General features: G+C 48.8%; 1 protein-coding gene across 1 annotated transcript in view; it reads right to left on the bottom strand.

Annotated features, from left to right (window-relative positions):
* Pitpnc1 (phosphatidylinositol transfer protein cytoplasmic 1) overlaps positions 1-12999 on the bottom strand; it is a 276807-nt gene that overhangs the window by 137347 nt on the left and 126461 nt on the right. The window contains exon 2 of the mRNA XM_050164216.1: positions 381-529. Within this exon, the coding sequence (XP_050020173.1) occupies positions 381-529 (149 nt within the window). The remainder of the gene's footprint in view (positions 1-380; positions 530-12999) is intronic.

The following is a 12999-nucleotide window of genomic DNA, read 5'->3' on the forward strand; positions in this document are numbered from 1 at the left end:
AGAAAGCATAGCCTGGCTTAGTGCTGGTTTAGAATGTACCCAAAAGGAGAACAATGACCACAGGAAGGGTGGGTCCCTTAGGGAAATGGAAGCCACCTTAGCCATCATTAGCTCTCTGGGAACTCGCAGGGACATCGGACAGTATGTGGAAAACCTATTAAGCAAGACCCATAGTCACAGGGGCTGCTGGATCCCCAACTATGTCAAGCCACAGTCATTTCCTCTTCCTGGTTAGCACTGACCTCGGGATAGATCAGATTTCATTTTACGTCATCCAAGGTAGCTTCAAGAGAATCTTCACATTCTCCTGATGGATGATTCTGGTTTTGAAGCAGTAATATGGTTGGCTGTCAGGGTAGCGCCAGGCGCGAGAGACTCACCTGTTGAGATACACTCGCTTCTCGGTGAACTGCCCATTGCCGTGGTGAGGGTCCTCAAAGGGCTCGTTCTGCACGACCTCCACTCCTTCGCCCCGGTCGCTCTGCTCGTGACTGTGCTTGCTGATCATATACAGCTGTCCGATTTTATACTGCAAAGCAAACAGAGAAGGGGAAACAGAGAGGTCAGCCCCAGCTTGCCTCTGACGAATCCCCACACTGTCCTCCAGCGACAGGATACCCAGACGCTAATCACATCCACCTTCTGCTGAGAAAAGCCAGCAGCCACTTGGGTCTAAGGTGACTTTCCTTGGAGCCTGGCAGAGAATTGGGGGCGAGCAGAAGGCAGGAGCGGCACGTTCCTGGGAAGAATAAGTGGGCATACCAAGTGCCCCCTGGGGCTCAGGCCCATGCTGAGAGCGGTCTGGCTGTACAGGGTTAAAGGCAGTCGGTGTTCTATTTGGCTTGGCCAAAGGCAGCCTAGGGTGTGTTATTTCTGTCCTGGCTTTCTAGCTAATTGGCAGCATTGCTGGGCACAGGGATTAACTGTCACCTGCATCTGCTCCCGCCTAGAATAGCAGTTCTCACAGGTGGCTAGACAGGATCGTGAGAAAGGTTGGTTTTGTCACACCCAATCCAACTTGGTCTTGTTTGTGAGACAGATCTTATGAAGTGCAAGCTGGCCTCAAACTCGCCATGTAGCCAGGGATGACATTACACTTCTGCTCCTTCTGCCACCGAGAATTCCCGGGTGCTGGGGTTACAGGTGAGTACCACCAACCCCGTTTTATTCAATGCTGGGGACTGAACCTAGGGCTTCACTCATGCCAGGCAAGAATAATTGTTTCTGAGACAGTCTCTGCCAAGCCCACACTGGCCTGGAACTCTTGATAATCCTGTCGCAGGCATTCACGAACGCTAAGGCCCCTAGATGCTTACAAAGCTACAAATCTGCATGTCACATGACTCAGTTCGAGGAGCCCGTGCCATGCTGAGGAACTTCTCTGGTATCGTTTTCAACCAAATGTACTAATGGTGTGGGGTCTTCCGGAGTTCAAAGGCCACGTGTCAACCCTACAGTGGGGTCATGGAGCAATCCGGGACTGAAATGCTGTCTTTACTATCTTCATCCCTAAGCTGTCCAACTCTCTCTCCTGCCTCTCTCCGAGTCTGAGGCTGTGAGATGGCCCAGTTCAGCAGAACACGGCACTTGCCACCAAGCCTGACGACCTGAGCTTGGTCCCTGAAACCCGCTTGGTAGAAGGAGAGAACTGGCTCATGAAGCTGTTCTCTGGCCCCTACGCATGTGGGACGGCAGTTACCCACACACAACTAAAATTCAGTACATTAACAAAAAAGAAGCAACAATAACAATTCAAACAGAAACAAAACAAACAAACAAAAAACCAATCCCAGCCCAGCAGGTGGACTTCCTGGTGGCAAAATGAATTTAGTGACACACCCTGCGTGTGTGGGAGGGGAGAGAGGTATAACTTTTGCACAAGGGACATTTCTGCTTGGGTCAGGACTCTGCCAGCACACAAAGTCACCACCGCCAAGACCTGAATCTTGGGCAGGGTAATGAGGAGGCCCAGTTGCTCCTAAAAGGGTCCTGGCTAGCAGGGATGCACAGTCCCCATCTGTGTGCAAGAGAGAGGAATCTGCTAACTTTAGAGAAGACTGAAATATTCAAGTCAGCACCAGAGCTCAGAGGTCTCCTGTCACAAGGTAATCCCTCCACCGCCTGCTTCATACTGAGGCAGGGAGTGTGAAGATAATCCGAACAGGCTCCAGTCTGCAGCCAGCTCAAGGGACCAGGCCCAGTAACCATGACAACGAACCAGGCTATTGGCTGGATCTTCTCCAAGGGTTATGCTTCCTATCTGGCCATGGTCCTGTCCAGAACGAGTCCGTGTTTAAAATGCTTTTAATGTGTGTTTGTGAACTTGTGGGGAGGGGAGGCGTAAGATACGAGCAGGGAGAGGACAGAGGAAGCTGGGAGCTCGGCCCATTTTTAAAACAAATCAGAGAATCAGAGGCTTGACCTGGCTTCCCCTGTGTCCAGTACAGCTTCTACTTTTTGTTCCGGAAAAACTAACAAAGACGTCCCACAAGGACAAAGCGATACCTGTGAGATCAACTGTCCACCTTACATGAGCTGGGGCCGGTGCTCTGCCACTCAGTGGGTGCGGAGGTCAACGGCAATCGCTCATGCGTGGTGTTTAAAAACCCGATGGTCACAGACAGTGGACTATTACTCAGCCACAAAAAGGAATGGCGTGTTGATACTGAAGCCACTCAGTGTGTGTTCTGGGTTGAAGAGTTTCCCCCTCTGAGAGTTCAGATCTTGAAATCTCTTGGTGGGATATTTTAAAAGATGCCACTGGGAGGCTGAAGAAATGGCTCAGTGGTTAAGAGCATTGCCTGCTCTTCCAAAGGTCCTGAGTTCAATTTCCGGCAACCACATGGTGGCTCACAACCATCTGTAATGAGGTCTGGTGCCCTCTTCTGGCCTGCAGGCATACACACAGACAGAATATTGTATACATAATAAATAAATAATTTTTTTTTTAAAAAAAAAAGATACCACTGGGATAGGCTTTAATCCAGCGCAGAGACAAGCAGGGACACAGGAAATAAATCGCTGTGGTTTAACTACCCAGTATGGGTCATTTTGTCAGGCAGGCCCAAAGAAGCAGCACAGGAGCCTGGGGACAGCTCAGTCAGTGCGGTGCTTGCCACACAGGCTTAAGGCACTGAACGTAGACACGCCCCCCCAACAACACCAGAAAAGCCAAGCGTGTGGCAGGCACCTAGACTCTCCACGATGGGGAGGTAAAGGCGGGAGGGTCCCTGGAGACGGCTGACTAGCAAATGAAGGTGCTTGCTACACAAACCTGACTCCCTGGGTTCCAACCCTGGGACCAGCATAAGTGGGAAGGAAGACCACGCAAAGTTGTCTTTGCTGCCCCCCACCCCCACCTGGATCTAAAGATAGTTAATGGTTGCTAGGGGAAGAAAGAGATGTTTTCTCATGTCTTGTAGCCACTAGCCCATGTTACTGGGAGTAGATAGCCCCTAAGCTATTTACTGTATATGCTCCTGTAAGCAGCCCAGATAAAACTAGGGTTACCAAAAGCTGCGGAGTAGATGGGTGGGACACAGGCATGAAGGTAAAAAGGGGGGAGAGCTGGGGAGGGATCAGCAGCAATAGGAGAGGAGACAAGAAGGTCATGGGAGATAATTATAGTTAAAATGCATCGCACACATGCATGACAATGCCATGTTATAGAAAATCGATATACACTTATAAAATGTGTTTAAAAGGTTAATTTCATGTCCCGTAGATTTTACCTCAAGTTTTAAAAGAATTCTGGGTCTGAAGTCACCCACTCTCAAAGTCCTGTCAAGGTCTCTCACTGGAAAGCTCAAAGAAGAGCGGCATCAACCAGCAACACTGTCTCTGGGAGCTTTCAAACGTAGGGTGCCAAGGTCGATGCGGGACACAGAAAAGCCATTAGCCAGACGCGAGTCAGCCTGGCTGGGCACAGCTCGAGTGTTCCCTGCTCTGGGGAGATGGATCCAGGCAAGGCAGAGGCTGCTGATTCACAGCGGCCAGCGCGGACCCAGCTGCTTGGCCTCATTGATCATTCCAGCGGCTCCTCATGGGCCAGCCCGGGGCAGACACCAGCCTTAGCTCACCATGACTGCATCAGTCTGGGGGCTGGGGGGTAACCTGCAGGGGCTAGGGGTGGCGGGACAAGGGCTCCATGTCTGTCCCTTCCTTCCCTCCCAGGGAAACCAGAACTGGTCTGTTGGCATGGTCAGCAGAGAGGGCCAAGCAGACAAAGTCTGTAATGGTTTTATTATAATACCCCACTTTTGACTCTCAGACATGAGTACCAAATGGTGTCGCCGCTATGGGGAGAGGACAGATAGTTCTTGAACCATGTAAGAAAGCCTCATCCCAGGGGCTGGAGAGATGTCTCAGCAGTTAAGAGCACCAGCTGTTCTTCCAGAGGACCCAGGGTCAGTCCCCAGCACCCACATCCAGTGGTTCACAACCACTTATAACTCCAGCTCCAAGGGATCTGGCGCACTCTCTGGGCTGCATGGGCACCTGCACATCTGTGCAGATATACTCATATATACACATAAGCAAAAAGAAAAGCCAAGTCTGGGGTCACCCCAGACCTTTGACATTTCGGTAACAGGGCAAGGGTTACTTATGGGGGCACACTAAAGGCCAAACCACTATGGTGCAGCATGGTGGGGGCACTCACGGGGACTTTGGGGGACTAAATAGTACCAGTCTACAGGAGTTCATCCTTGGGAGGCCTACCCTTTTTTCTATGTAAGTCAGGGAAGACACATGCCCAGATCACCACTTTCAGACAAATTTGAATACTGGATGAAGGAACTAAAACGAAAGGTTCGCAGGAAGGCTCTGATGGTATCAAGGCCCAAGACCTGATCGCAGAACTGGCATTGCATAGCTTTATGCAACCAGCACTGATTGGCATCTTCCACTCACTTCTAATATTCACAATGATGAGGAAACAAGGGTTTGGAGAACCCAAAGAAGGTCAATGCTTTCTCGAGTCATGTGCGTATACATGCATGTGGGGGCCAGGATAGCCTCGGGTGTCTGCCCTTGGGTACAGTTCACCTTGAGTTTTGCCACGTAGACTAACTAGGTCTGCTGGCCTCTGAGCCCCAAAGGTCTGCTCTCTCTGTCCCCTTGCCCAGCTCTGAGATTACAAGGGTATGTCAATGAGTTTGGCTTTTGTGCCCTGGTTCTGGGGATCAAACTTGGGACCACCACTGCACTTTACTGCCTGAGCCTTCTCCCCAGCCTCTGCCTTTCATAGGTTGATGGCTTAAATAAAAAAAATCTAGGCCTCAATATGCTTTAAAGTGAAAGGGGGGCGGGAGACAGGAAACCAGGCCTCTGTAACAGAAGTCTAACTGACAGATCAAAGTTCCCTTACCTGTACGCATACGGCACAGTGGTTCAATTAGATACCACATCTCTGGAGAATCTATTGTTCCAGTTCTGGAGTTTGGGTAATCATCATTACAAGTAATCAGGACTAGAGGCTGCTGCTGGCTGGGTCTCTGAGTGCGCTATCATCTCAAGAGTGACCCCCAACAATTATCTCCACAGTCGGGAACATCACAGGGGTCTGAATCTTCCCTAATTGTGCACAGCGCTGTATGGGCGTTGGGGCTACAGAGGTGGGGCCAAGGCAGGGCTGTAGAAGGGGCCAAGAGAAACCAAGGTGTCGCTGTTTCACACTGTCCTAACTGTAGGACTGAGTGCCACTGTGCTACTTTCTGTGGTTCAACAACCTCAAGCCTTAATGGGGGGGGGGTGTCCAACCAGGCTGTAACCCAAGTACATGGGAGTCTGAATGAGCTAGACAGTTTAATATCAACTTGATATTTAATATCATCCTAAAGTCTTCTGAGAGGAGAAAATACTTCCATAATATCAGACTGTAGGCATTTTCTTAATTAGTGATTGACAGGGAGGGCCCAGCCCATAGTGGGTGGTACCATTCCTGGGCTGGTGATACTGGGTCCAGGAGAAGGCCCACTGAGCAAGTCAGTAAGCAGCACTCCTCCATGGTCTGTGCCTCAGCTCCTGCCCCCAGGCTCTTGCCCAGCTTGAATTCCTGTCCTGGCTTCCTTTGATGATGACCAATGATATAGAAGTGTAAGCCAAATAACCCTTTCCTCCCCAACTTGCATTTGGTCATGGTGTTTCACTGCAGCAAAAGAAACCAAACTAAGACACTGAGACAGGAAGATTAACCAGTTCCAGGCAGCCGGGGCTACAAAGAGTGTGCCCTTAAAAGTGGGGGTGGGGTTTTAAATAGCTCAGTGGGTAAAGTGCTTGCCAGCCAATCCTAAGGACCTGATGTGAGATTCCCATTAAGTCAAAGGGTTAACCCAGAGCTCCTACAGGGAAGATGACAAGCGGAGATAAAAGATACCCAAATCTCAAGGGTCAGTTAACATGGTGTGCAAAAGTGCAAATGATAAGATAGCCTGTCTCAAATAAGGAAAGGAGTGAGAACTGATACTCAGGGTTCTATTCTGACCTCCATATGTGCAGGATGGTACACACAAATGAGCACACACACACAGACACACACACACACACAAAGATATCTAAAAACAAATATAATAAAATTTAAAAGGAGTCCCAAGCTAGCTATAGAGCCAAAGTTAACTTTGAGTTCCCGATCCTCCTGTTACCACCTTCCAAGGGCTGAGAATATAGGTGTGGGCTACCATGGCTAGTGTGATTCTAGCTGTGTGATTCTAGCTGTTTTTAGGCAGAAAGTTTATGAGTTCTAGATGAGATCCCTCCTTCGAGAACTCAGCATGTGACTGAGATTGCCGTTAAATCACTGGTAAGGAACACGGGTCTGATTGTAAAGACCCACAACATCAAAGGGAAAACAAGAAGCTTGATTGTTGGGAGTGGTAGACTCTAATTTATACCAATTAAGATTTAGAGCGAGCCCATTTTACCTTCCCAAACCTTGGAGGTAGGGTGGGGTGGGGTGGCTGGCCACGTGTCAGGGGTCTGTCTAAAGCTGGAGGAAGCACAGGTCATCAAGGAAGCGATTGGAGAAACCCTCCCTTCTTCAGGGCCAGCTATCCCCTGGGCCACCAGGGAGGTGATAATTGTTTCCCCTGTGGAAAGCACCTGGTTGTCAACAAGAAAACAGGGAGCGAGTGTCCTCATTCTGCCTTTGACTTAGCTCTGTAACCCCAACAGGATGCTTGTATCTCAGCTCCGTTTTGCAAAATGGGAGTAATAAAACCCTTCACAGGGCACAGTAAGAATCAAATGAGGAAACAAAAAAAATCACAAGTTCAAATGCTTCTTAAATCACAGGCCTGGCTACAAACAGCTACAGCTACAACGCAAGTAGCTACTACAGCTGCTTGGTCCCGCTGGGGACCAGGACGAGCCAGTCTGCTTCGTTACGTTAGTGCTCTGAGAAGCTGGAGAAAACAGGGCCCCTGTCATGGACCAGAAACCAAGCCAAACAAAATACAACGCCAACCTACCCCAGGCATGGTGCACATGCCCGTTATCCTAACCCCTTCCAAGATGGCAAAGCTTGAGTTTGGCTGGCACCCAATAATGTGGGAATGCCACTGGACTGACAATGAAAGTGGTTCAAAAGTTGCAATCCAGGTTGTGCATATTTTTAATTTTTTTTAATATCACGTTGCGTTTGTGTGTGTGTGCGTGTGCATGTGCGTGCGTGTGCATGTACGCGTGTGCCATGGTGGCTGTGTGGAGACCAGAGAGTAACTTATGGGAATTGGCTCTCTCTTTTACTATGTGGGTCCCAGGGAATCAGACTCAAGTCACCAGGCTTGGCAGTAACTGTTCTTGCATATTGAGCCACCTCACTAGACTGGTTTATATACTTTTTTAATCATAATTTTTATCACTTTTTGAAAAGGCCTGAGAACATGTCTTTTATAGTCAGTATAGTTTGTACTAAAATGTGACCATCTGGCCATGATGCAATTTTCGTTACAGTTAAGAGATTTATATTTTTCAAAAAGGTTTATCCATTTTTATTTTATGAGCATTGCTGTTTTGCCCGCATGTAGTCTGTATGAGGGTGTTGTAGCCCCTGGAACTGGAATTACAGATGTTTGTGAGCTGTTACAGGGTTGTGGATATAACTGCAGGACAGGGAAGGTAGAGGCTGAAGAAGCAGGAGGTTCAAGGTCATCCTCGGCTACAGGGTGAATCTGAGGCAAACCTGTACCACACGCAGCCCTGTCTCAAAAACCACAAAACCATCTTCAAGAGACAAGGGTCTCCACATTTTCCTCTCTTCACATCTTTGGTTAGAGAACTTAGGTGAAGGCATTGAAACACCAGGGAACAGGAGAAACAGATGCCGTCTTTCCACAGTCTCCCTGGCTCCTGATTCGCCAGACAAACCCTGTGTCCATTGGGTCTTGGGCCTTGAGAGCCCACAGGAGTCCTCTAGAGGAGTCACAAGGCAGATGTTGCCAAGTGACATGCGGCTGACGGTGCCAAGTTGTGACAGTGACCCCGGCAGAAAGGAAGCTGATGAAAGGGTGCAGATGCATGCTGGTCCCTTCAACCCACCAGGTGCAGGAGCACAGTACTTAAAGGCCTCTGACCGTGACATCCCACCCAGCAGCCCCCTCTTCAGCTGCATCTCAGTCTGGGGTTCTCTTCAAGAACAAGCTTCACCCCAAGGCCAATCTCAATTCTCTCTCTTCAGGGAAAGTGCTTTAAACCTGGTGTGGTCTGCCCAGCAGGAGGATCACTAACCCTTTTGTCTGGCAGGCTCTGAGATTCTAAGTGTAGATTTTCCCGTGCAGACAGGGAAGTGTAGAAGAGGAGGAGGGGTTGGTGACGTTCTTGGGTGTTCCTTCAGATGTCACTCTGCCAGGTCAATAAACCACAAAAAACCAATATCCGATCCCACAAAGAAAGATCCAACCCCAGGCTCAGATTTCAGGATATCAGCGCACCATCGCGTTTATCTTTCCTCCTGGACTTTTATTGAAGCCCTTGGAGGTGCCTTGTTTACGGAGCGCCTGTGTCATTACGCTAGCAAGCAGGGGTGAAAAAGGCTGGTGGAAAGACTTTAAAAAGGGCTGGGCTGTTGACATCTAACTTAAAAACAAACAACAACAACAACAACCTTGGTGACAAACTCATAAACAACCCTGCACAGGGACACTGAACCCAGTCCATGACCCTGAGGACAGAGGAGGGTAGAAGGAAAGAATTCAAGGTTGCCTTTGCTGCAGTTGAAGTCTGGTGAGATATCCCTGCAATCACTGCAAGGATGCTATTGGGAGACTTAGCCTATTCCAGCCAGCACAGGAATTCTGATGCACTTTATAGGGAAGGATTTAAAAAAAAAAAAAAAAAAAAGCATGTGTTTAAAATAAAAAGAGGCTGGAGAGATGGCTCAGTGGTTAAGAACACTGGCTGCTCTTGCAGAGGAACTAGGTTCAACTCCTAATACCCACAAGCAGGTGAAACATCTACACATATAAAATCTGAAAATTTTAAAAACTTTTAAAAGTGCATATTCTGTACAATCCCAAGGATTCCTTTGACTCCCAGGTCAGACAGGGAAATGACGTCATGCACACTCAGCATTTTACAGTGCGGCTGAAACACTAGGTGTGTCAATGAGAAGCTGGAAGGTCAGCCATTAGTGGGAGCCCGGAAGAGCCATGAGAGAGCAAAAGCAGAATCTTTTAGAAGGCAAAGTAAAACCACAAGGGAAGTCACTCTGGAAGAATGTGTGGATTCTCTGTAAGCGGGTTGTAGGACACTGAGTGGGTATTGAGTCCTGCACATCCTATATCATGTTTGAGGTGTATGTGTGTGTACGTGTGCGTGTGTGATGTATGTGTGCGTGTGTGGTGTACGTGTGCATGTGTGGTGTAGTGTGCACCACAGCTTGGCATTAGGTGAACTCCTCGATTGCTTTCTAACTTGCTGTTGGAGGCAGAGTCTCACTGACCCTGGAGCTTACTGATGAAGTGGGACTGGCTTGCGAGCCTTGGGGGTCTCCTGCCGCTGCTCCCCAGCGCTGGAGTTACAGCTCGCACTGCCATGCCTTACCTGGGCCTGCGCACCTGAACTCAGGTCTTCATGCTTACACAACGCATACTTCACAGAGAGTCATCTCCCCAGTCCCTGGATCATTAAAAAAAAAAAAAAGCAAAACCAAACAAAACCAAGCGCCCCACACATGTAAGAACACCCGACAGACAATGGGGGCAGAGCTGTGGACAGCAACCTCCATGTTGGTGGAAGATGAGAGTTTCCTAAGGGATTCTGCCTGCAAGACAGCATGAGGCCACCAGCTGGAGGCTCTTGGCACATCATCAGAACTCTCTGGTGGTTTGCAGCCAATGTGAAGCGGATCACAAGGCCCGGAAATGAAGAGGTCTGCTGACAGGCTTGACCTTTAGCAAGCAAATGAGGTGCTTGCGTTGACTACGGAAGGAAACTGCACACCAATCCCAAGACTAGAAAGAGACTCTATGAGAAGGGAACTTTTGAAGGACCTGTGTCATCTGCCTGCGACTGTTTTGTCTATGTTTTAGGACCTTGGCCTGCTATCAAGTTGTTCCCAAGAGGTTTGTCTGATACCAGGGTGACAGAGTCTTTCTAGAACAAAAGAAGCCTGCTTGTGAAGCTATTGACCTCGGTTGAGGATTTTCGCAATCTTCTCTCTCAGGGACCAATAGAGTCAACAGGAGCTGTAGTGCGGCTGGAAGCAGACGCGTACTGGCAGGAGTGTCCGCAGTTAGCTCTGTGTCTAGGAGACCTCGGGAGGACAGGAGGGGAAACCGAATGCAGAGAGAACACTTGCTGACTGCAGCTGAACAATGGCGGCTCTTAATGTGAAAGGATGAGTGAAGCTTCCCCATGCCTATAAAACCAAGACGTCAAGAGTACGCGCAGGCCATGGGATCGCTTGGCGGAGCATGTTCAAGTCACTTCACAGTGACTGTGGAAGAGGGGGCCACAAGCTCTATGTGAAGAGCTAAGCTTGGAAGGTTCCAGTGGCTTCCCGCCCCAGGCGTGAGGGTGTTCATAGCCAGAAAGTGTACACAGCTGGCTGTCGGGAACCCTTTGGTTGTTAATACTGATTTTCAGCCCGACAGGATCTAGAGTGGCCTAGGAAGCAGCATTCTCTGGACAGGACTGTGAGGGAATGTCTAGACTGCAGTAACTGAGGTGAGGAAAGCAGACACCATTCTGTGGGCTGGTGTCAGATGCCACAAAAAGGAGAAATGAACCAAAGGGCGACATTCCTCTCTCGGCTTCCTGCCACTGAATGCAATGTGGTGAGCTACCTTCCGCTCCTGCTGCCACGCCTCCCAACATGACGGACTCTGTCACCTAGAACTCTGAACCCAAACAAACTCTCCCGGTAAGTGGCTTGGACAGGTATTTCCAATGAAGATAACTACGAACCCACTCATCATCATCATCGTCAATATCATCACCATTACCACCATCACCAACATCACCACCACCATCACAACCATCACCACCATCATCACCATCATCACCATCATTATCACCATCACCACCATCATCATCACCATCAACAACATCATCCATCATCATCATCACCACCATTACCACCACCATCATCATCCATCATCATCATCACCATTATCAACACTATTACTGGAGAAAATGGTCTAGCTATTGAGAGCAGGCTAGCCTCCAGCTTGAAATCCTCCTGCCTCCTGGGATCACAGGCCTATGCTGCCACTTGCCTAGCCAATTTCAGTAAGCAATTCATGTCACTAACTGTACTTAGAACATTACAGAGCTATCCCCACCACCCACCTCCAGAACTGTTCTATTATCCTGAATAGAGCCCTTGAACCTGGCATGCAGCACCCTACTTCCCCCACTCCTGGTCACCCCTTTTCTATTGCCCATCCCTATGAATTTGTCCACACCAGATGCCCCACAGAAATGGAATCAGGCAACATCTGTGCCTCTTTGTTGTTATTTTGCTTTCAGTGTGTGGCACGGTGGCTTTCAAATGCCGTAACATTTCATCGTGATCATCCCCACAGCAGTGTGTCAGGATGTCCTTCCTTCCCTGGGCTGAATAATACTCCCCCTCCCACATGGAGGGGCCGTACTGGTTGGCCATTCTTCTTAGGGAGACAAGCCGGGCTACCTCTGGGCTATCATGAACAAGACTACCAAGGTCCTTGATGAGTCTCTGCTTTCTTATGTTTCCAATATAGACTCAAAGGCAGAGAGCAGGAGCCTACAGTAATCCTTGGCTTAACATTAAATTCTAAATTTCCTTGTATTAATTTTGTAAAGGTGTTAACATGACAAGGTGTGTGCATGAGTCATGGCATGTGTGTGGAGGTCAGAGGACAACCCATGGGAGTTGGTTCTCTCCTTCCACTGAGGGGAAGCTTGGTGGAAGGTGCCTTTTGCTAGCTGAGTCACCTTACAGGCCACTTCCGTTTCTTAAAATAATTATTCCTATATATCAATTTTATAAAGGCTTCATTAGGACACTCTCACACACGTAAGAAATGCACTTGGACAACACCCTGCTCTCCCTTATCCCTGTCTCCCTCCCATAGCTCTCATGTTAGGTGTCTCTCTTCTATCATTGTGTTCTCGCAAATCAAGATTCTGCGAATGAGAGAAAACATCAGCTATTTGTCTTTCTGAACCTGGCTTATTCTGTGTAACGCAATGATCCTCCATCCCTGCAAATGCTCTGAGTTCATTATTGCTCAGAGCCAAGTAAGATCCCGCTGTGTAGACACCACCTCTTCTGTCCAGTCATTGATAGACTTTTAGGCTAGTTCCTGGACTTGGACCAATTCAGAACTGTGCAGCAACAGGCGAGGTGCACGATTATCTCTCTGTGGTGCGCTGAACTGGAATCCTTCTGAAATATTCTCGGGAGTAGGATAGCTGGATCGCGGAGTCCCACCATCAGTTTTCTGAGGAACCTCCATATTGATTTCCACAATAGCCGAACCTGTTTCCATTCTCAGCAGCAGTGAGCAAGGGTTCCTT

Source organism: Alexandromys fortis, unplaced genomic scaffold (genome assembly GCF_014885135.2).
Source record: "Alexandromys fortis isolate MF-2015 unplaced genomic scaffold, M_Fortis_MF-2015_v1.1 scaffold_156, whole genome shotgun sequence".
Classification (NCBI taxonomy): Eukaryota; Metazoa; Chordata; class Mammalia; order Rodentia; family Cricetidae; genus Alexandromys; species Alexandromys fortis.